Source organism: Camellia sinensis, chromosome 6 (assembly GCF_055761805.1).
Source record: "Camellia sinensis isolate YWXY chromosome 6, ASM5576180v1, whole genome shotgun sequence".
Taxonomy (NCBI): Eukaryota; Viridiplantae; Streptophyta; class Magnoliopsida; order Ericales; family Theaceae; genus Camellia; species Camellia sinensis.
In genome coordinates this window covers 168340956-168362416 of record NC_138966.1, presented here as the reverse complement: position 1 = coordinate 168362416, position 21461 = coordinate 168340956, and the positions used below count along the sequence as shown (strand labels likewise).

The 21461-nt window shown below is 37.4% G+C and overlaps 1 protein-coding gene across 1 annotated transcript; it reads right to left on the bottom strand.

Annotated features, from left to right (window-relative positions):
- Window positions 1-18869: 18869 nt before the first annotated feature.
- Window positions 18870-20741, bottom strand: LOC114301623 (9-cis-epoxycarotenoid dioxygenase NCED6, chloroplastic-like). The gene has a single exon (XM_028246585.2). It carries the CDS (start codon window positions 20714-20716, stop codon window positions 18947-18949), a length of 1770 nt encoding a protein of 589 aa, XP_028102386.2. The 5' UTR covers window positions 20717-20741; the 3' UTR covers window positions 18870-18946.
- Between the last annotated feature and the right edge of the window lie 720 nt (window positions 20742-21461).

Genomic DNA, 21461 nt, shown 5'->3' with positions numbered 1-21461 from the left:
AAAAAACTTAGGGTATGTTTGGTTTGAGTTTGGGAGATGAGTTTTAGAGATAAAAAGTATGAAAAGTTGTTTGGTTTTGTTTTTTTCAAAAGATGTTTTGGAAAATTATTTTGAGAGAGAGTTTTGGAAAAAGTGATTGATTTGATGTGTATGAGAGAGAGATTTGTTTGGAAAACTTGTACACCAAACAAGTTTTGGAAAATTTTTTTGAGAAAATTTGTTTGGTTTGATTACTTTTGAAAACTTATTTGTAGAGAATTTTTCCCAAAAATTTTTGGGAAACACAAACCAAACAATTTTTAAAAAACTTAATCCAAAAAACTCAAACCAAACACACTGATTACTTTTCTATTTTTTATACATCTTTTCATAAAAAAGTTAAAAAATACATTTATTTAAATCATCCTAAACAACCCCATTATTTCTCTTTAATTAATTCACTGAATTTTATAAAGCTTCATGTGTGTACTTAGGACATCCACAGTGGACTCACTAAGGCACCGTTTGGGAAGCAAGATTTGAGGCTTTTTTGGCTATTTTAGTCATAAAAGATAAAATAGCCTATTTTAGCCACAACAAACAAAATATCACATCCAATTCATAATCATTATACTCTTTTGTCACAAAAAAAAATCAAAAAAGTCAAAAAACTAAAAAGTCCTTCATAAACCAAGCTTTTTAGCCCAGGCTAAAATAGCTAAAAAGTCAACCCACTTCTAAGACACAAGTTAGGGGTTGTTTGGGGTATCCTAAATAAGTGCACTTTTTGTCTTTTTGAACTAAAAAATTGAGGAAAAAAATATGGATGTTTAAGTTAACTTTTTGACTTTTTTATGGAAAAATGTGTATTAAAAAATTGTATAAATTAGTGTGTAGGGAAAAATTAAGATTGGGAGTTGTGCAGCCGTAATTTTTGACTTTTAGTGAATAGTGATAATTTTTTAACTTTTTGAGTAACTTTTTGACTTTTTTTCAACTTGCCAAACTTGACCTTAGTATCAGAGGTTAATTTTTAGCCGGCCAAAATTGTTGTTTGACACTGCAATGGAAATGTTAACTCCTTTGTTAACACTGTCGGATATTAACATGCTAGTTGCAAATATTCTGAATTGGGATCCTCCCCTTGCACTCCCTCCTTGTAGTGCCTTCGGGCCTACTTTTAGGCCCAATTTTGATAATCTGAATCGTTCATATTTTAAAATTTATTCAGTATATCATACCTGTAAAAAATCAAGTTGATCGGATATCATAAAGTATATGTTCGGAAAACTGTTTATTAAATTCTTTAAAAACATAGTTTTTAGTTCGATTTTTCCGAACACATGCTTTCTGATATCCGATCAACTTAATTTTTACAGGTATGATATACTGAATAAATCTTAAAATATGAACGATTAGAATTATCAAAATTAGGCCTAAAAGTAGGCCCGAAGGCCCTGCAAGAAGGGAGTGCAATGAGGGAATGCAAGGGAGGATCTGTGCTCAAATATTCTAGCCAACCATTACAGGAACAAGAGAGGAGGAACAAGAGAGAAGGGAGATACAGAGGGAGAAATAGAGTGTGGGACCCACTTAGTTGTTAGCTGCCGAAATGATAATGAAGAAGAAGAGAGGTGAGAGAAAATAAGTTATTAATATTATTTTTTTATTAATTCAATATATTTATACATCGCTTAACACATATCTTAACATATTCATTACAACATCACTCGCTCTCTAAAATTAACACACCTTAGAACGCATTTTTAGACTTTACTTTTATCACTTTTCGTCATATAACACATCATTTTTTAGCCACTCCATTGTAGATGCTCTTACATGTCCAATCCAATGTATGTATTGTCTCCATGCTTATAGCACATATATCTATGTTTGGCATGTATTATTTTATTATATCTTTTTATTTTTTTATCTTACTACTAATAATCTGTGCTATGCACGGTATGTAAAAAGATAATAAGATATTTTTATAAAAAATAATATAAATATTTAAATTTTTTTATGCAAATTATGAAAACAAAGAAGATTGAAATTTACAATTTAATTCTCACAATTTTATCATAATTTTTTTATTATTTTTTAATTTATTACAAATTTAATCATGTAACTTTTAACCCTCTTCTTAGAATTGCAAACTTAAGTGAGCTCAACACATACAACTTGAGTCGAGCTTAAAATTTTTTAAAGATTAAACAACATAATTTTTAATTAAGTGAGGACCTATGCAAAAATTTAAAAATTCAAATTAAATTTGAGTAGACTTGAACAAAAATACCAAATAACCTGATAAATCAAAATAAAATTATATATATAAATATACAAAATTTTTGCTAATTTATTTTTTTAAATAATAAATAAAATTAATTAAAAATTTAATATTAATGAACAAAAGGAAAAGCAATATACTTAAGATTTCCAATAGAATTTTTCTTGAAAAATTTAAAAAATATACCTTTTAGAAAATGATCATTGAATGAAGGATTGTTTAGGAAGTGCTATATTAGCTCTTCTATTCTTTTTTCTTTTTTTATTTGTTTTAGGTCACATCAATCTCTATTTTTCAATACATCTTTTCATAAAAAATAAAAATAAAAAAATACTTAATTATCTTTTTTAGGTCACATCACATTTTTACTTTTCTGTACATATTTTCGTAAAAAGTAAAAAAATATAATTATTTAGCACTTCCCAAACTACTACTAGATATTAAAAAAAAATTTACTTTTTATAATGGCATAAATAATTTAAACATAATTTTTTAGAAATTATTTTTAATTTAAAAATTACAATAACATATTAAATAGAATAAAAACAAATTTCTTACAAAATAAAAGTATTTGAATAAAAAAAGGAAAGTAGAAAATTTAATATGGTATTTTCATTTAATCTGAAAATAATTTAGATGAACAATAAATTATCACATATAACTCTCTTTTTTTAAAATAAATTTTTTTTAACAAACTATCACTTTTAATTTTTTAAAAAAATTAACGTTTCTTTCTAATTTATTTTAGCAAAAGTAACTTTTTAACAATTTGAGCTAAAGATATCTTTATTCTTTATTTTAATTTCTTTAATTGACAATTGAGATAAAAAAATAAAATAAAAAATCTAACAAAATCCACCATGCTTGGTAAGTACTAAAAAATATATGTTTTGTTCTTTAGTTTAAAATAAAAATATTATATTAAAAAATATTATTGTTCAAGTCCTTATAGTTTAGAACAATATAATTTTTTTTTATAAAATTTAAAACAAAAAAAGAAAAAAATTAATAGCGATTAATAATTTGAATACATGTATTTAAAACAAATTATATTTAGATCAATAATATTATGACACATGTGAATATTGATCTCATTCTAATTGTAGTAATATAATTTGAGAAGAATTTAAATTTAGGTTGTTTGGGATGACCTAAATAAGTGTACTTTTTGTCTTTTTACGAAAAGATGTGCAGAAAAGTAGAGAGGTAATATGATGGAAAAAAGATAAAAATATAAAAAGATGGATTATTTGAGGTATGCCAAACTTGGCCTTAAAATTATATTTTATAATTTAATAAAGGATGCAAAATTTAATGAATGAATATTGATCTCATTCTAATTATAGTAACATAATTTAAGTAAGAATCCAATTTTGAAATTTTATTTTAAAAATATAAAATTAATTTATAAACCAATCATATTGTGACACGTATTAACAAAAAATTAAACAAAATAAAAGAAAATTGAGAAAAAAGAATTACAACTTTCAACCTTAATAAAATGACAATATTTTGCAATTATAGTAGTATATATATAGATAAATCATAGAATAGATCATTATTTAAAACTTATTTATTACGGAATAAATTATTATAATTTTAAATTTAAATTAATGAAACGCTTTCCATATTTAATGTCCCTCAAATTTTAATTTTAAAATGAATTAGTATACTTTCTATTTTTTTATTTTATATATTTGATATACTTTTCATTTGAAAGTTATAAATCTAGAGATAAATATTTTTAAACAAAATTTAAAAAAAGAATGAGAAAAAATAATTACAACTTTCAACCTTAATGAAATGACAATATTTTGTAATTATATAGATATATAGGTATACAGATAAATCATAGAATATATCATTATTTAAAAGGGGTATTTTTTTTAAGGTCCCTGATATTATGATTTTACAGTATAAAGGACATCAAATATTTTCATGATGTCTAAGGTCCCTCAATATCAATCCAGAGAAAATTGGTCCAGAGAAAATTCAAGTCAGAGAAAATTGATCCAGAGAAATTTTTCTTAACCTTTCATGGACTCTAGAGAAATTTAAATTTCTCTGCCGTGGGTTTGATCCTCCACTATTGTTGCTACTGTTGTTACCATCTCCACTGCCACTCGACTCCAGAGACCCAAATGCCCCAACTGTGGCACAAGTCTTTAAGTATGAATGCTTCCCTATATTAAAACTATGAAGCTTTTTATCAGATTCCAAATCAAATTTTCAGAGAAAATTCTATTTAGAAAATTTCTCTGGACATCACAGAGAAAATTTAAATTTCTCTGAATAAATCACATAAAAATTTCAGAAAAAATTTCAAAATTCTATCCATTATAGAACCAATCGATTTTGCGATGACTTGGTTACATATTCACAAAGAAAATCTCATCACCAGAGAATTTCTCTGGATTTAACACCAGAGAAATTTTCTGCATCACCAAAAAAAAACCAACAACAACAACCCAGAGAAATTCTGTGTTTGGTCTTTAAAATTTCTCTGGACACTTCAACTCAGAGAAATTCAATTGGGTTGGTCCAGAGAAATTATCTCATTTGTATAGATAATTTCTTATTCTTATTTGCTAGTGTCCTGATTTTTGCAGGGATAGTCAAGGAAATACTAAAAGAACGCCCTGATTTCGCCTCGAAAATAGACAGCCATGGATGTTCACCATTGCACCTAGCTTGCAGCAAAGGTCACCTTGACACAACCAGAGAACTCCTCAGATCAGACTTAGATCTCTCTTCTTTACAGGACCATGAAGGTCGAACTCCCTTCCACTGGGCAGCCATCAAAGGTCGAGTTAACAATGTCGACGAAATACTCTCCATGAGCCTTGAATCTGCTGGAACGGGGCCGAGGCGGTGAGCGACGGCGAAGTTCTTCGATGGGAACTTCTTCGGTGGAGTTTTGTTTCCCATCTGCAGAACAATTAGATACGAAACAAGTGCGATTGGTCTTCGATTGGGTCGGGAGAATAAGGGATCTGGAGATGGAAGAAGAGGTTGGAGAGCAGGAGACAGAAATCGATCGACGCAAAGAAAGAGAGAAGTTGGTGTGGGTCCGGTGAGAGCTGAGAGGAGAGAAAAGAGTGTGAGAGAGAGCTGTCGAAGCCATTGATGTGTGAGCAAAGAAGAGAGAGACAGGAGAGACAAAGTCAATTTTCTCTGATATATGTTTAGGGACCTTGGACATCAACAAATAATTTTGTGGATCTCTTCCATTACGAAAAGTGGGAGAGGGACTCTAGACCGATTTTCCCTATTTAAAACTTATATATTATGGGATAAATCATTATAATTTTAAATTTAAATTAATGAAATGCTTTCCATATTTAGTACCCCTCAAATTTGAATTTTGAAATGGATTAGTAAACTTTCTATTTTTTATTTTATATATTTGATATACTTTCCATTTGAAACTAATAAATCTAGAGATATTAATTTTATTTATTCATTTATTTATTTTTTGCTTGAATGAGAGCAATAGAGGATTTTTTTTAATTATTTAAAATCACAAAATTAGAAATTTTAGTTTAAGACATTAGAACTTCCACAAAACTTGTGGTTAGAAACCTCTTTTTATTTATATAATATTTAGATAGATAGATATATTTAATAAGAATTTATATTTGTTTTAAATGACAGAAGTTGGAAAGGATGTAGCAGTATATATGGGAGAAGTCAAAAAGGATTGTGAGTTTGGAGAAGTCAATAAATACTGTGTTTTTTTTTTTTAAATCAAAAAGTTAGAAAATTAAGATTGGGATATTAGAGCTCCCACAAGACTTATGAGTTTATAGAAATCTCATTTTCCTTATATAATATATAGATAAATTTAGATTGGATTATATCAACTCTCTACCACATCGCACATCTTTTAATAAAAATTAAAAAATATTCTTATTTAGATAACGTTAAACAATTCCTTGAAATACCAAGTTATCTTATGCTAACAAACAAGCAATTCATTTGATCACACATAATTAAATTTTAATTTCTAAAAATAAAAATATTTTCTTCTTAATTTCAAAATTTAAATGAAAGAAGAAGCCAAAAAAAAAATGGCATGATAGCGCCAAAGTAATGTATATATGTTATTCTTAGCCTGCTTGTAAGTCCCTAAGTGCACCTCATATAATAGACAAAACCATGAAAGCAATAGAGTTCAGATCCTCGGCCGCCCATTCCTGCGGCACCCCCAAACGACGTCATTTTGGGGAAAATTTCAATTAAAAAAAAAAAAAAAAGAGGACAGAACAGAAGCAAAGAAGAAGGAAGGAAGAAGGGAGAAGAAAGAAGAAGAAGGCAGATCCAGACCAAAAAGCTTATAAAACCACCTTTAATCTCTATGCTCTGTTCAATCGATTTTTGTGTATTGAGCAAAAATGAAGATATTGATGATGATGATACATTTGCTCTGTTTTCTTCAATCTGGTTTCTTCACATTCGCAATCTTAGACCCCATGGATTTCCTATCACTCCAATTGATTCGAAGCTCCCTCGCCAACTCTCCTGGCTCCAATTACTTCTCCTCCTAGGACATCACCACCGACCCCTACAACTTCCCCGACATCTACTGCGACTCTAACAAGATCATCGCCTTGAATCTCGGTGATCCTAGCTCCGGTTCACCTTGCCTCACCGGCCGCCTCCACCCGGCCATCGAAAACCTCTCTTCTCTCACCGAGTTCACCGTCGTCCCTGGCCGAACCATCGATACATTGCCGCCTTCTTCCTTCTTCCCTTTCTCTGCTGTTGCTTTTTATGCTTCTTCTTTTTAGCAACTCTTCCTCTTTAGTACTGCAATTCTGCAGGTAGGTATTCTCCTCACTTATGTTGCTTTTCTTCTCTTCTACAGAAGAGAGAAGAATACCTAACTGCAGAATTACAGCACCAGAGAATGAGAGTTGCAGAGAAGCAGAAGCAAAAAAGCAAGAGAAGAAAAGGGAATGGGAAGGGAAAAGAGAGGAAAGGGAATGGGAGACCAGCCTCTTTCAATTGGCCGTTAGGTTTGGATGAGTTGGTGTTAAGAATTCAAGTACATAATAATAGCAATATGAGATTGATTTGCCAGCATGTCTAAAACAGTCTCAAGCAGTTAATTGTAAGGGATTCTTAATAACTATTCCATTGATGGTAATTTGAAAAAATATACATGTGGAAATGAACTGATTGCTTTGCTCACATCTTTTAGGGAACCTTCCTTCTTCTTTGCTTCTATTTTATCCATTTTTCTTTTTTTTTAATTGAAATTTTTCTCAAAACTACGTCGTTTTGGGGGTGCCGCAGGAATGGGCCACTGATGATCCGGGCTTGGAATGAGTATATACACTAGGTTCGGTGCTGTCATACATAGAGGTGAGCCTTTATTCCTCACATAATCACATTTCTTTTATCTACTTTTACATTTCAATAACCTTTATACCTATAGTCTGTTTGATTGATGATATTGATAGTTAGAATATTATTTTAAAATATCAATTGTGATCAAATTTACTATATACATAAAGTTTACATGTATTGAACTTAATCATTTTTATTTCATAATTTTCTTGACAATCTTGTTAAGGGGACAGCTTGGCGGTGCTATTGGGCCTGTGGAGCTCACCATGGATCATGTTTCGATAATTCGAACCATTCAATGTGTAAAACTCATCGAGTATTTCTGTAAAAAATCACATTAATCGGATATCGATAACTACTTGATCGGATCAGATTTTTGTTAATAATTTATTTTAAAAATTATATTTACCGTTGACATAAATCTAATCCGATCAAGTAGTTATCGATATCCAATCGACGTGATTTTTTATAAGAATAAAATACTTGACGAGTTTTACATATTGAACGATTCGAATTATCGAAACAAGACTCATAATGAACCCCAAAGCTCCAACAATATGTTCCAATCCGATCACTGGAGAGCAGTTTGATCCCCTGTTAAATACCTAACATTAATAACCAGGTTAGAAAAGGTAAAGAAATTGGAGATTACAGATTTTGTGGAGTTTAGTGTTGTCAAATCATTTTTTGCTTTGGTCAAGGATTGTGATGGATAGTCCACCTGTATTTTGCTAATAAAATCACTACGATAATGTTATATGTACTAATTAATATATATATATATATATATATATATATTAGTGTATTAATTAGTATTATATTATATATTGTAGATGTCCCCGAACGCCCTGGGAGGATGAGTCCCCCGTTCTGTTCATATTAGGCTCACTACAGTTTAGGACTCTCAAATTGTCACGGTTCTAAATCTGAACCAAAGAGTCCAAATCCGGCAAATCGTTTTGGAAAATAGATTTTTAGAAAAGAAGTGCCAAACATGGACTTCTTTGCCAGATACAGAGTCGCCACCTAAATATTTTTTATGGGGAATTTAGGAAACCCTGACTCGGTGCCAAAGGCCACGTGTCTGTCATCACCAAAGTTGCCTCGGCTCGGGAGCTTGGGTACGATTGGGGAAGGTCAGCTATGAGCACCCCCTCTTGCCCGATCCGAAGATCGGCCTCTACTAACCGTGATATCCGTTTTTGAAAATGTTATGTGTTCTTATTCCGGTTATTAGCCTAGAATTACTATGTTATGCGCACAACAAACAAGTATAGACCAAATCGCCTAAATTGGAACAAAACATTGCATATCCATTGGTTTGGAAAACAATTTAAAATTTGCTACTTGCAAGTAGGCTAAAACACGGATTTCAATGAGTTGTTCCGACTCAAACAATCCAGCCTTCACCCACAGGCATTTAGGCAGTAATATTATGTAAACATATAGCCGCATGGCAAGCATACTGTTATGTTAACATTCACACTCATGCGAAATGCTAAAGCATAAATACTTACATTATACTCCAAGCCAAAACAAGAACATGTTGGCAATCAATGCATGATCCAAGTCCATGTTAAGTGCCCAATGCATCGCATACGGAATGTCACTAGACTAGGCTGGACTAATTTAAGGATGACATGTGAAATGCACAGATAGCACGTATTCAAGTTCGTTTTTGAAATACTTATGCAGTTAGCATGATGCGCCGAGCCCGGTGCATGCAAGACAAATGAATGATGCACGCATGCATAGCATAAGGTATGCTAATTTAAACATGTCCTAATACTAACCATCAAAAAAAGGTAAGTAAAAGGGAGAAGAAGTGGGGGTTGGAAGACATGCACACACGCACCCACACTTGTTACAAATTAGCCCTCGCTCGGAGGGATCGAAAGAATAATACAGTCTGAATAATGAATCAACTATCCTAGCTAATTAAATTATTACAGACAATTAAACTAGTTAAGCAAATTAACTAATCTAATTTAAGCAATAAACAGCCTCGGGAAGAGGGCCCAATGCAATGCGTGCTTGGTTCTGCTCGAAAATCCACCACCATGCACAAATGGCCTTTGTTTTCCCTTCTCTACTCCTCTGGAAATTGTACAAGTCCCAAGGTATGCTCTCTGCACACAGTGGAACACCACCGGCTGAAGGGAATGGTCACCAGCCAAGGGAAATGATCACCGACCACAAATTGATCCATCGGCCAACAAATGGATAGCCGGTCGGCACTTCAGATGGCCGGTCGGCCAAATCTTCCTGCAGAATTTGTGTTTGACAGCAGCAGAGGGGAAAACATGGCATGGCAATGCATTTCAAGCAAATGTATGCACCAACACATCCTTATCATGTTTAAGACTCCAAGGGACATGGTCCTTGGTTCTCGGACCACCAATCGCGCATTTCCATGCATGATGGCCCAAGTGACCAAGTGTGCATTTTAATTTCAAATGTAATGCAAACCAAATAAACAAACAAAGAAGCTCTCAACCTCTATCATGGCTTGATCAAGAGGTGAAAGATGCATGCAAGTGGAATGCAACCTAAGTATGTTAACTAGGCATGCAATATGAACATATGGGAAGCATGCAAGGCATGTAACAAGCATGCAAGTTAAATGAGCATACAAGGTACAATGCCAACATACGAACATGCAAAACATATGGCATGTTAAGCAACCAAAACAAGGGGGGAAATGCATGCCAAATGCAACACCATTTCAACATGCAACAACATGTCATAAACAACATGCCAAGAGGTGGACTTAAACTGATTTAAGCAGCCTTCAAACAAGCCCAAAACAGTGGCCAATGCTATAGAAATGAAGGTCAACACACACACACACATGTACATGTTGATGGGCCAACACTTAAGCATTAAACAAGCAACTTCTAAGCACACTTAAAAGAAACTAAACATAGACAATTAGCATGCATAGAAAGCTCTGCAAATCATGTTAATGATGATGCCAAATCAAGCAAACAAGACAAGCATAGCATGCAATTATGATCCAAGATTCAAGGCAAGCCAAGGAGGCTTAAACCAAGGCTAAGTCAACCAAACCTCACAAGGCTGAGGGGACTTAAAACAGGTTCAAGGCAGGCCTAGACAATGTTAAGGGAACACCTAGATGGCATCTAAGTGGCTTAAACATGCAAGCATACACAAAGGCCTAAACAAAGGGGCATAAGACAACAACCTTTTAAGGCATCAAAGGGGTATCAAATGCAAGTATGCAAGCATGTTACAAGGACTGAAATTACATGGTAAGTAGTGCCAAACCACTGAAATGATGCAAGGATGACATGCTCATGGTCAATGCATCAAGGCATGCAAAGTGGGATTACATGGTAGCTATTGTAAGAACCTAAATTTTTAGACAACTAATTAGTTTATTAATAATAATATTAAGCCAATCTATAGTGATTGTTAAACCTTTAAATTATAATATTAGTAAGACCATAATTAATATCAATATTAAATTCCTTTAAATAAAATTATTATCTTGATGTGATTAAAATTCTGTATCAAAATACAGTTGTGAAAACTAAATAGATTAAATTGATAGTAAATAAGCTAGTTAGAATTTAGTAGGAAAAAAAAAAAAAAAAAAAAGAAATGATCAAGTTGCAAGGAAAGTGGCTGACTGCCACTTCCTTTTCTCTTTATCTAGGTAACATAGCTTGCATGCTTATTTTCCCCAAGTGCACACTCAACCTCCCTAAGAGGTGAGCATGCAATGGCATTCCAAGCCTTGATAAGGCAGCCACGGCAGCAACCTGCAAGCTGCCAGCTACCATTTAAATCATTGGATGAGAGTGCCTAAGCTAGAAGAAGAAGTCAGAATTTTTTTTGGCTGACTTCTGCCCAATAAAGCTGTTGCCAAGGCATGCTACGGCATGCAAGCATACTCTAAACCCCTAGCCCATACTTGTAGATGACAATTCCAAGCAAAGAAGAGAAAATAAAATAAAAATAAATTAAATTCTCCAAGCTCTCCTACATATAGAACACAATCCAGCCCCTTTGCTTTGTTCTCCACGGCTGAGAAAAGAGAGAGAGTGAGGGAAAGGAGAGAAGAGAAGGGAAGAAGGGCCAACACTTGGGATTGTTTTACCTCACTAAAGTAAGAATACATCACCTCTACCCTCCCTTAGATTCCTCTAACTGAATTTATATAATATCTATGCAAGACTAAGCATGGTTAAGTCATCTATAGCAACATAGTCCATGCATGTTTAAAACTTTGATAGGATGAGAATTTCATTGTGCTATAGTTTCATATTCCTTCTTGATATAAATATATGGCTTAGCTATTGTTGTTTTTATGTAATTAATATTCTCCATTGTTGAAATAATCTTGCAAAAGAGTAAAATGAGATGAGAATGGCCCCCTTTACTTGAAGCATAGATTTTTCTCACTGTTTTAGACTTTATCGGGTGAAAAGAGAGCTCTAATACATTGAAATTAATTGATGTTAAAAATCTGTGTATCCTGGAAGTATATGTAGGTCTTATACACTATGTAAAATTTTTATAAAATAATTGAACACCATTTTCTTACCGAAATGAATATTTTCCCTAAGTGTCGCTTACGACACAGCAGAAGCAGTAGCTTCAAACAGGTCCCAATTTCTCTACAAACGGTATTTTTCTGCACGACCACTTGGGAAAGTAATATTTTTAAGTTACCTTTCGAACGCCGCTGGTTTCATAATTTTTTTATTAAGTATTGAGAGAGAAACGCCAAACTTTCCAAAATGTGACAGAATCTGTCCAGTTTTCTTATAAAAATTATTTGACCTCCTTCGACTGGTTTTCAATCTTCACACTCTTCTGGAAATATGTTCTAAACTCAAAAATTTAGCAAACCGTTCTGACCATGCCTTTTTTCGACACTGTTTGAATACCCTTTTTATTTTTCAAACACAGAACACCTGAGCTGACGTTTTCATGGCCTGGATACATATTTTTACTTCATTGCTGTTTGGAGGCAGCAGCAATGCTGAATTTACCAGGTCACCGTTTATTCCACAGAATAAATTTTCAAGTGATTCAAATCAGAAAAGTTAGATTTTTAAGTTACCTTTCAAACGCCGCTAGTTTCATAATTGTTTATTCAGTATGGAGAGAGGAACGTCAATTTTTCCAAAATGTGATAGAATTTGTCTAGTTTTCTTTGAAAAAATTATTTGACCATCTTCCGTTGATTTTCAGTCTTCGAATCCTTCTGGAAATATGTTATAAACTCAAGTATCTAACAAGCCCTTCAAACCATACCTTCTTTTGACACTGTTTGAGGCCGCTTTTTATTTTTCCAACACAGATCACCTGTGCTGGAAGTACTATAACTCACTGTCCCAGAAACACCAGTTTTCTTCCAAAATTTAATTCTCCCTTTTAAAATCGTTTTTAGTTCTGGTATTCTTCTCGGAATATTTTCCTAACTCAATGAACTAGCACCATTTAAAATATCGTAATGGTTGAACATCGTTTGGTATGGGTTTCATATTTTTTTTACCATACAGTGCTGAAAGAAGTAGTGTGTAAATTCCTACGGAATTTGGTGATAATTCCTAAGACATTCTATCATATTTATTTTGGTTGTCATACACGATTGTGCTGTGCTATATAAACATTATGTCACTGTAGTTTTCAAACTAAAACTTGTACATGCATCAAAATGTGAATTGGACAAAGTAAAGGGACACGGAATCAAACAGATACATTAAAATTTAAAAGTGATGGGGTGAGCCTGGTTTAGAATCTTGCGCAAGTGAGTTGCGAACCCTGACATGGCACGGGAAGGTATTTCGACTCTTATCGGTGTAGGCGATATAAGGTTGGTGGTGCGGGTGTCACAACATAGACCGTTCCCTTGGGGCAAACCGTGATGTCACGACTCGGGTACGTAACCCTGGTGCGTGAGCATCATTGGTAGTTACAGTAAGTAACATTTGAATATTTGACCAAGGGGGAGTCAGAATTGCCCATGGCCATTGCTTAGCGGTTGAGTGGAAATAGTGCTCCGCGGGGAGTTACTTAAATTTATCTGATAAACTGAATTTATGAGAAATTAGAAAGAAAAGCATGCATTTTCCTTATGATGAATCACTATTTCCATTTTTCATTTTTATTTATTTATCTATTGTTGTTATTTTAACTATTAGCATTTCTGTTATGCTTATTAAATGCTGCTTACTATTTTGTTATTATACGATATTTATTATTTATGAGTATTATTATCGGGGTGGGTATTTTCGGGTTGTAGTATATTACTGAGCTCGTCGCTCATTGGCATTCTCGTTGCCCTGGCGTTTTATGCCAGGTACCGAAGAAACCAAAGGAAACACCGAGGTGTAGGAAGGCAACATTCAACCCTGGTTAGCTTGAAGCGTGCCAAAACTCCATGAACCATTTTTTTTAGTTTTCTAGTTTTTCTCTAGTTCTTTTTATATTTGTGTACTAAGACAAGGTTTTAAATTTGATTGGAGTTGTAATTTAAGAACTTTTAGTTTCCGTGTTGTAAATTAATGGATGATGGTAAATTTGGTGGCAACATTGATGAGGATTCTTAATTAAGAAAATTGACTTTAAGTTTTAAACCTTATTATGATGTCCCCAAATTTTGGGGCGTCACAACTATACAAAGCAAAGCATGGATGACCCAAATGACCAAAAACAGACCTTAAGTCCATCAAAACAAGCACAAAAGCTTCACAAAGCTTGGCCAAAAACATGCTAGAACAAAGGGCCAAAGTCTAAAGCATGTTAAGACCTAAACATGGCATTACAAGGCATGTATGCTAAGCAAGCATGGTGTACCAAAACCAGGTAAAAACAGAGCTATATTATGACATAATAAGCACAAAAATCAGTTAGGACATGGCCAACATGAAACTAAATTAGATGCTCACACAAGAGGCTAAAATGGCCATTTTCAAGGACAACAAGGAGAGGGGGTGGCCCTCTCCTTCCTAGGACCTCAACGCACCATCCTCACCTCTGAAATCCCTCAAGATTTCAGTGGTGAGGAGGCCCAAACACAATGGTCCCAGAGCTCAACCAAAATGGCACAAAACAAAGGCCAAACAAGCCTTAAGAGGGGTCAATCAACCCCAAAGCTTAAAACACCCTTAACAAACTATTTAGAGCACTCAAAAACAGAACTTTTATATGTTATATGCTAAGCTCAAAAACAGTTGCAAGATGGGCTAAAAAGCTTTGCAAAAATGGGGTAAAAAGGGACCAAAGTCTTACCCTTGTAAACCCTCTTCACAAACAAAGTTCCAGCAGCTCTTTTGGTTCCAAACCAGTCCAAAAGCTTCAAGAAAAGACCTCTAGTACCTCAACAACTAAGAAAAGGTGTGATAGTGGGTGCTTGTGCAAAAAAATGAGACCAAAACACACACTAAACACAAGAGAGAGAGAGATATAGAGATAAAGGATATATGTAAACCCTAACCCTAAAACTCAAGCTCTCAAAAAAGTTGTCTAAGTTTCCTCTCGCCTTTTTTTTCCTTCTCTCGTTGTTGTTCTCCCTATGAGAGAGAGCTTGATTGATATAGATATATATCAATCTGCACCTCCTCAGAACACCCACGTCCAGGTATGGGCTAGGGTATGGCCTAGAATGACAGCTGCCAGCTGTCTACAGAGATATCTGTTGAAAACCACACTTGGCCGACCGGCCATCAAAGTGGCCGACCGGAAGTCAAAATGGCCGATCGGCCATAACATTTGGCCGATGGCAACAAAACACAGCCGGTGGCCTCAAGCCATGGCCGATGGAGTGTGGGGATGGCCCAAAAGCCATTCCCTGCCCTCCAAAGCAAAAACACAAGTGTTTGGTGCAAAACCAGACACAAAACAGTCGAGCCGAGAGATCTTGAGGCAAGACGCGTAGCCGAGGCCTCCGGGAACTCAAGACGAACACAAACAAGGATGATCACCAAGTGTTCAAACGGTGATGTCCAAGTCTTGAAGACGGTCAAAAATGGGGTGTCTACATATATATATATATATATATATATATATATATTAGTGTATAAATTAGTGTTATGTTATTATTACTGACTTCATCTATTATGTAAATTATAAATATTCAAAACTTTTAAAATTATATTGCATCATCTATTAATATACTAATTAATATATTAATTGATACAACTAGTATTATTCATAATTCTATATCATGGCTGATGATACAGTTTGTCCCAGTGAATGGATCGAACAGGTCCAAGCTCCTCAAGCCCACGTCCAAATGATCGAGCCCACCGATAACCTGCAAACAAGTTCAACGGGGAATGGGGTAGTCCCCCAGTGAACCCTCCGACGAGCAAGTTAGGAAGAGAAATAGAGTATAGAGGGAGGGATTAGGGATAGAAAACTTAACCTTCTTCTTCTCTTCAACGTTTGCTTATATCCTTTGGTAATCATTTCGCTGTCTCTTCCGACCTGCCTTCCTCGCCGAAAGTCTATGTTGTAGCTTACCTTGTTCAGGGTAAGAGGACCTTGTTCCGACGGGAGGTGTTGTCGTAATAAATGCTGTGACGCGCTGCATTAATGGTGATGTGCCATGGCAATAACTTTGCAGATCTTTGTCTGCTGATGTGGCTCGTCTTTCACCCGCCACATGCCTGAATGCCATTGGTTTTTTATGCCATATTGGATTCCAACTGTTCTGGACTTCATCGGCTGGGCTATGTATTGGGCTCCGATTGATGGGTTTGGGTTGTTTATAGTGGTTCATGGCCTTTGTAGGCCTATCTATGTCAGTAGTCCCCCATTCCCGAGTGTAGCTTCAGTCCAACGAAGGGAATATGTATGAGGAAGATGAGTCTGACCGGGATGGACAGCCGAGTTGGTGGACCGAGCAGGAGATGGTCCGACCGTGGGAGGGCCGATCGTGCGTGAAGGCCGAGCGGAGGGCCGACCGGGAGGTGAGGTGACCGGGCGCGATGGTCGAGCGAAAGGGCCGACCGTGAGGTGGGGGACCGGGCGCGAAGGCCGAGCGAAAAGGCCGAGTTAGGGGGGCCGACCGGGAAGGGGGGCGACCGAGGGCGAAGGTCGAGCGAAAGGGCCGACCGTGAGGAAGGGCGACCGTGCGCGAAGGCCGAGCAGAGGGGCGTGGGGCTCGAGAAGCGGCGTGGCAAGTGATGATTTGAAGTGGAAAAGACAGGGTAAGGGGAGTAGACAGTGCATCGTGGTCGTACACGTGGCAGCATCTCGTAGGAGGGGAAGATTAGGCGTTGGATCAAAAATGAAACGTTAGGTCGTTATGGGTGTTGAGGAGACAGTTTTGGCGGATGATTTTGAAAAGTTTTCAAATTGGCGAAAATTAATTGGGTTCTTTGGAATACGGGCAAACCGTGGGCTTTTGGCATTATTCGATTCACCTACTTGTCCATGAAAAATCAAAATATTCCAAGTGTGAATTCCTTTGTTGCTCACAATACACCTCTGCAACACTTTTTCAATTTCCTTGCACCTGCCTCCGAAACGATTCGCAGACATACCGCGGAAATGGCCTAAGAAGGAACTGCGATTGTCAGAGTGGATCCACTTGGAGATGATGATGCGGTGGAGTTAGCGCAGTAATACCGGATGGAGAGGGTGGGGGAGTCGATTTTACGATCCCATGGTTCCACCATGATAGCAGCACCAAAGCCAATAAACCAAGCAGAACCTGATCACTGGCACACAAAGGCTGACAAATCCACGATTACTGCGGCGGAGTTGGAGGCTATCTGCGAAAAATACCAGATCCTTGTGGAAGTGGAGTTATTGCTGCCGACATCAACGGAAAGGCCGTCTGACGCCAAGCCAGGAGGGTTTTCCCTTTATGAGGAAGCTCTGAAGGGTGGACTGAGGTTGCCACTGCCGCAAGTGGTAGTGGATATGCTTAACCGTCTAGAGGTAGCACCGGGCCAACTAATGCCCAATGCATGGAAGATCCTGCTGGCCTACGCAAGTGCGTGGCCAAAGGCGAATGGAGGGGAGGCCATGACAGTAGACGAATTCTTTGCGTGTTATAAGGCCTCGGGGCAGCAAGAGACGTGGGTCACTCTGCAAGCAGCAGTGGGGAAAGGGTTGGTGGCAGGGCTGCCGTCATCGATCAAGAGGTGGCGACCACGATGGTTCTACGTGTCTGCCAATAGGGGGCTTGGAGTGCGCACCGTTTGGAAAGTACCCATCAGGTCTGTGGAGCCAAAACTGGGAGCAGCTGCGGAGGGGAGGGTGAAGAGGGTGAAGGAGTGGAGTGAGAAAGAAGGGACCAAATGGGACGAGCTCGTTCAGCCGTCTGCATTGTTTGAGGCAGGGTTGGGTCCAAAGCCAAGTAGTGGGGACCTCGACCGAGCGGAGTTGGAGGCAAGGAGAAGGGCTCAAGAGGCGGAGGATCAGGCCATCCTTGCCAAAGCCCAAAAATTCAAAGAGTCCCAGGCCGGCCGTGGCACAAAATCGCCTAAGTTTTTCTCTCCCAAGGGTTTCGGGCGAGGGAACTGATGATACAGTTCGTCCCAGTGAATGGATCGAACAGGTCCAAGCTCCTCAAGTCCACGTCCAAATGATCGAGCCCACCGATAACCTGCAAACAAGTTCAACGGGGAACGGGGTAGTCCCCCAGTGAACCCTCCGACGAGCAAGTTAGGAAGAGAAGTAGAGTATAGAGGGAGGGATTAGGGATAGAAAACTTAACCTTCTTCTTCTCTTCAACGTTTGCTTATATCCTTTGGTAATCATTTCGCTGTCTCTTCCGACCTGCCCTCCTCGTCGAAAGTTTATGCTGTAGCTTACCTTGTTCAGGGTAAGGGGACCCTGTTTCGACGGGAGGTGTTGTCGTAATAAATGCTGTGACACGCTGAATTAATGGTGATGTGTCATGGCAATAACTTTGCAGATCTTTGTCTGCTGATGTGACTCGTCTTTCACCCGCCACGTGCCTGAATGCCATTGGTTCTTTATGCCATATTGGATTCCAGCTGTTCTGGACTTCATCGGCTGGGTTATGTATTGAGCTCCGATTGATGGATTTGGGTTGTTATAGTGGTTCATGGCCTTTGTGGGTCTGTCCATGTCAATGGCATTAATTACATCAAAATTTTACTCTTTTTTTTAGAATTAACGATTATGTGCCCAATGTCATTACTACGTGTACTTCTACCTTACCCGACCATTTTATTAAAAAAATCACATTGTTCCTTTCTACTTTATTTTTTAGGGAATGAGATTTTATACTCTATTAAAAAAATTTCAAGCACAAACAAACAAGTTTGCAAATGGGCACATGACAAAAACTGCATACAAATACAAAATATTGTATTAACATAGAACTTGTTCATTTAAATCTTGTGAACTAACAAATGTGCCATGGATACCATAAGGCACTCTAGAAGGCAACCTCACTGAGGCCGCTTGCTTCATATTTGAAGCCTTCACTATCACCAACTCAGACCTCTCTCTCCTCTCATCTCTCACAAAGCTCATCACACACCCTTCATCTTCCTCTACGGCCATCTTTTCGAGCACGAAACACGGTTCACCGCCAAATCTCTCATCACCATATGAAAACTTGGTCACTTCTCCTGTCACCAAATCAACCTTGGCAATGCCGGAACACCTCGGCCACGGCTCGGCTATTGCCAAGTAGGCGTACCGGGTTTTCCGGCCAAGTCGCCACTTGCTCACTTGTCCGGATTCTAAATTCATGCCGGCAATAACGACCCGTCGGGCCAACCCGCCCGTTTTCAAATTGAGCCGGATCTCGGATAATTCACTTCGGAGCGGTTCGTCACGTTCGTTGAAAATTGAATCGGGCGGGGTCATGCACGACCCGACAACCACGATACCCGGATCGCCTTCTTTCGTATTTTCCTCCCATGCATTCCATAAATGGAAGCAAAAGCAGTCTGGTACATCAATCCATTGAATTCCCGATTCATCCATTGCATTTTTGGGCAAAACCCCGAACCGGGATGTCTTGTTCGGGTCGTGGATAACGGGTGACCCACCCTGGATCATCTCAGATAGCTTGAACACAACTTGGTGATCCGGGATGATCACGTGACTTTCCGTAATTGCGAAGTCATGAATCATAGTCGACTGTTGGAGGGAAATGGGTATGTCACATGAGTTCTTCCCGCACGTGTCGAATTTGAAGTACCTCAGGTACGGCTTTTTTATAACGTCGTAACTTACACTGTAAAGTTCAGCTGTGATAGGGTCCACCTTAGGATGAGCAATCATGGACCCTTCAAGCTGGTCGTTGAAATCGAACCGTCCGATCGTTTCGAGATCACCATCATTCGTGATGCCGACGTGACACGGAAGATCATCCTCTGACATGGCTAAAAGTCGACCGTTAAAATAAACTAACCTAGCATTAGCGACGCCAGTGCCTCTAGACGAGTCCACCAAACCAATACTCGAGCGAGCGAAGAACAAAGCCAGCCGAGCCACGCCCAAATGGCCATGCAGCTCGCCAATCGGCTTGGGGAATATCGGCCTACCCAATGCGGTTTCTTGTTCGAGCCGGCTCGTGCGAGTGAAGCGGCAAGAATAGCTGGCTTTGTTCCCGTGTCCCAACGTAACGGCGTGAATCATGCCGTCGCCGTCAAACATGTGGTGGCCGTTGGTTGGTTGGAACATCAGGTTGGCTCCGTTTCTCAAATAAACCCCACATAGACCCACCGGAATCTGACCCATCACCTGGAGACCGTGCTGAACCGGGCACTCCTTGACCGGGGCAAAATTCCCCTCCAGCTGAACCGCCGGGTCGACAATCCAGGTCAGCCCGTGTTTCTTTTCTAATTCCATGATCACTGAATTTTCAACCATGTCTAGGACCGAGGCTGCTAGTTTCTGAAGTGGGTTCAGCTCATGTAGCGGAATGAAAAATGGGTTTTTCTCCGGCGGCAGAGTAATTTTCTGCGGTGGACTCAGTGTCTTCTTTGATGGGTTGATAAGGATTTTGCGTGTGCATGGTTTTGTGGCGGTTGGTGTTGGAAGCTTTATTCTGGGTGTGTGAAGTTTGGGATTAGTTTCAAGTTTAGAGGTTCGTGGGGTGGTGAGGAAATGGTGGGAGTCTTGCATGGTTGGAGTTTGAGAGAGAGAGAGAGAGAGAAGGGTGAAGGATGTAGAAGAAAGAGGGGTTACTAAGAATATTTGATGAGAGATAAGATGAGATCAGAGTGCTCTTATTTATTTAAGAGAAATGAATTATGAAAAAAAAAAATTATGAAGACGAATATAAAAGATTTTTTATTTTTAGATTATATATATAATAGAATATTATATTCTAGTTAAAGGATAAGAAATTTTTATGATGTATTTTATTATATCTTTTTATAATTCCTAATATTATTTTTATTTAATTTATTTTTATGTGGTTACAAAGATGAGAGCTTTGAGCACGTTTGTTTGGAGGTATAATAGCATGGGATAAGATTCATAATGCGGTAGATGAAATAATCTATTATTTGGTTTGAAAATTTTGTATCGGATTATGATCCAAGCCAATAGTTCCGCATATGTGGGATAATTTTATCCCAAGGGAGAGGTGTGGGACAAAAAACTCAATATATAAGCTTAGGATTGAGATTATCCTAAGAGCATATTTGTTTTGAGGGATAAGAGTGTGGGATTGGACTATTAGTCCCACCGGACTAATAGTTCATTGTTTGTTTGAAAAATTTTGTTCCGGACTAATAGTCTCTCCGGACTATTAGTCCCACAAATATGGGACTATCCTATCCCATGGGGGAGGTAGGATAGAAACCATGGGATTGGTATCCCATGGGATTATTTTATGAAATGTCCATTTTACCCTCCATGCTAT

Bases quoted from the DNA above. Each gene is read 5' to 3' on its own strand.
- LOC114301623 (XM_028246585.2), bottom strand. From the start codon at position 20,716: ATGCAAGACTCCCACCATTTCCTCACCACCCCACGAACCTCTAAACTT.